This window comes from Carya illinoinensis, chromosome 3 (genome assembly GCF_018687715.1).
Source record: "Carya illinoinensis cultivar Pawnee chromosome 3, C.illinoinensisPawnee_v1, whole genome shotgun sequence".
NCBI classification, from domain to species: Eukaryota; Viridiplantae; Streptophyta; class Magnoliopsida; order Fagales; family Juglandaceae; genus Carya; species Carya illinoinensis.
Window position 1 is genome coordinate 43,469,616 of NC_056754.1, and position 3,113 is coordinate 43,472,728.

Sequence of the window (3,113 nt, forward strand, 5' to 3'; positions counted from 1 at the left end):
CACCACTTGACCAGACCAATCTTCGTATAACTCAAAGGTATCTCTAACTTCTTGAAGAGAAGATCTTCCATTATTAACAAACAACATAATATCATCAGCATATAAGAGATGAGAAACAAGAGGTGCACCTCGGGGATGAGAAAATGAAACAATATTACCACTCATAAACTTATGCTTTAAAAGCATGGAGAGCACCTCCTCAACGAGAATAAACAAGTATGGTGAAAGAGGATCACCTTGACGCAAACCACGCCCACTAGAGAAAAAATCTTTAGCCGACCCATTCATAACCACCGAGAACCAAGGAGTCGAAATACAATTTCTGATCAAACTACAGAACCTCCCAGAAAAGCCAAATGAAGCTATAACATGGATTAAAAAATCCCAATCTATGCTATCATAGGCCTTAGCCATGTCCACTTTAATAACGGTATTACCACCCCTAACCTTCTTATTAAGCATGTGTATCATTTCTTGGGCCAAAGAAATATTTTCAAATATACTTCACCCAGGAAGGAAAGCACCTTGTTCTGAAGAGATGATTCTGTTAAGGATAGGAGATAATCTTCGAACCAGAATCTTGGAAAAAACTTTATACACCACTGAGCATAAACTGATGGGGCGGAACTTATCAAAACCAGTAGGCCTCTGCATTTCCGGAATGAGAACAATGTAGGACGCTGAGTATAACCTCGGCATTGGAATGCCAAGGAAAAATTCCGGAACCACTGCCATTACATCAGCTTCAACAATATCCCAACATGCCTTATAGAAACCAGAGCCAAAACCATCTAGACCCGGGCTACTATCCACAGGAATAGAAAACATAGCCTCTTTAACCTCTTGGATTGAAGGGAGCTGAAGGAGGTTAGCATTTTCCTTCTCAAGAATAGAATTTTGCACCAAATTTGACAAGTCTAGAAGATCTCTAGGAGCACGTGCCTAAAGAAAAGAACTGAAATAATCCATAGCACCTGAGTGAATATCTTCCAGAGAATTTAAACACGTCCCATCTGGACACCTGATTTCCTGCACAAAGGGTTTATTAAGAGAAACAAAAGTTTTAAAAAACTGAGCCCAGGCCTCCCCTTTCTCCATCCAGCTAAGCTTCACCTGCTGTGAAAAGCCTTGTTTCTTCTTTTTTCATCCAAACGGCAAGTTCTTCCTTGGCCCCCAATAAAACTTGCTCTGTGTCTTTTGAAAAACCCTCCTGGAGTTGGCTTTCCAACTGTTCAATTTGAGTTTCCAAGTCTTGGATCTTTGTCTCCGTATGGCCAAAAATACGACGATTCCAATCCTTTAAGACTATTTTCACTTTCTTTAACTTGGTAGCAAGGCCAGGAAGACCCATAGTCTCAATCGAAGCATTCCAAGTATCGTTAACCACATCCCAAAAATTACTATGAGACACCCACATTTGCTGAAATTTAAAGGAGGAAGACCATAGCGATTTCCCAAATTCTTGAACACAAAAGACAAAGGGGCATGATCAGAAGTTGAACTTGCCATATATTTACATAAAGCATCCGGAAAAGCACTTGCAGCCACGGCATTCATTAAACATCTATCTAATTTTGACCAACTCTGAGCTAGACCCCTCTGACCATTACACCATGAGAATTTACTCCCTACAGCTTTCATGTCAACGAAACCACAATTATCAATAAATTCATTAAATTCATCTATGGCAACTCGCAATCTTGGTCTACCACCATGATGTTCCTCCTCCCCACAAATAATATTAAAGTCACCTAGGCATAACCAAGGTGCATCTTGGACTACATCAAGTTGTAACAATCTCCAAAGCTCCCTTCTTTCTACATGATTACATTTAGCATACAGCACAGAAATAACTTGCCGAGAATCCATGCTCATAGAAACAGTCACATGTTGGGCACTATAACTAATAACCGATATTTGCAAGTCTTCTTTCCATATTAACCAAAGCTTTCCACCAATATAAAAATTAGAAAAACAGCAATCAAACTTCAACAAATGTTGCAAGCTAACCATCCTGTAATCATCAGCAAAAGGCTCAGCTAACATTAGAAAATTCAAATGTAATTTCCTTACCAACTTACACCCTCCTCCGAGATGTTATGAGGCCCCGGATATTCCAGAACATAGGATTGCATATCATAGATTCATACGAACGGGTTTGCTAGGAACCCGGGTCGAACTTCTAAGTAAGCGTCCCCCTTTAGGCAATTTCTTTCCATTTTTGGTATCACTATACGAGAGATAGATTTTATTTTTCCCAAGGTGTTCTCCATCCTCTTTTTCTTGCTCAGACCCACAATCATCCTTACTATGCATTCTCAAAGGTCTCACAGCCTCTTGCACCGACGTGTCAACATTCTGATCATCCATAGAATTTTCTACTAACCCATTTTCATTCTCCACCTCATCAATCCCTTCCTCAATCCCCTCATTAGCATAATTAATAGACAACCTAGGTTGGTCACTCTATTGATTACTAACCTCCATCATAGACAAACCGAGCCCAAGAGCAACAGCATCAACACTCTCAGTAACCCCAGTATCACCATTCAATTCCTAAAAATTTGACATATTTTCAGTTCCCATATTTGTAGCTATCAGCGAGACCACCTCCATATTTCCAGTCATCCCAACATCAATGTTTCCAGACATCCCAACGGTCCCTGAATCTGGCAAAACCTCCTCAGAATTTCCATTGCTGCCAACTGTCCGTGGATCATGCTCAATGTTTCCAGATATCCCCACGGTCCTTGAATCCAGCAATACCACATTCATATTTCCAGTTTCCAAACCAATGGACTGAACGTCAGGCCCCTACTCACTAGCCAACTTCATCAAGTCCTTCATCATGTTACACTGGACAGATTTCCAAGCCTCTATATCAAGACTCGCAATAATCCCCACATCCATAATCGGCTCAATACCTGGCACCTCTTCTTTCCCAAGCTCCTCTGCCGAAACACTTGGACCATCCTCCCCTGCCTTCTCAACATTCTCAACATTCGGCCCTACGTCAAACACTTGGTTTTCAGAAAGACCCTGAACCTGCAACCGCTTCTCATCAGTTTTTAATTTCCGATCCATATTCATTTTTGCCCCATCCTTCCACTTAC

General features: G+C 41.0%; 1 protein-coding gene across 1 annotated transcript; it reads right to left on the bottom strand.

Annotated features, from left to right (window-relative positions):
- Positions 1–504: 504 nt before the first annotated feature.
- On the bottom strand, positions 505–2,775 carry LOC122304836. The gene is made up of 6 exons (XM_043117103.1): positions 2,611–2,775; positions 2,482–2,556; positions 1,507–1,947; positions 1,114–1,420; positions 1,022–1,029; positions 505–942 (listed from the first exon to the last, which is right to left on the bottom strand). The coding sequence occupies exons 1-6, from the start codon at positions 2,773–2,775 to the stop codon at positions 505–507; spliced, it is 1,434 nt and encodes a 477-aa protein (XP_042973037.1).
- Between the last annotated feature and the right edge of the window lie 338 nt (positions 2,776–3,113).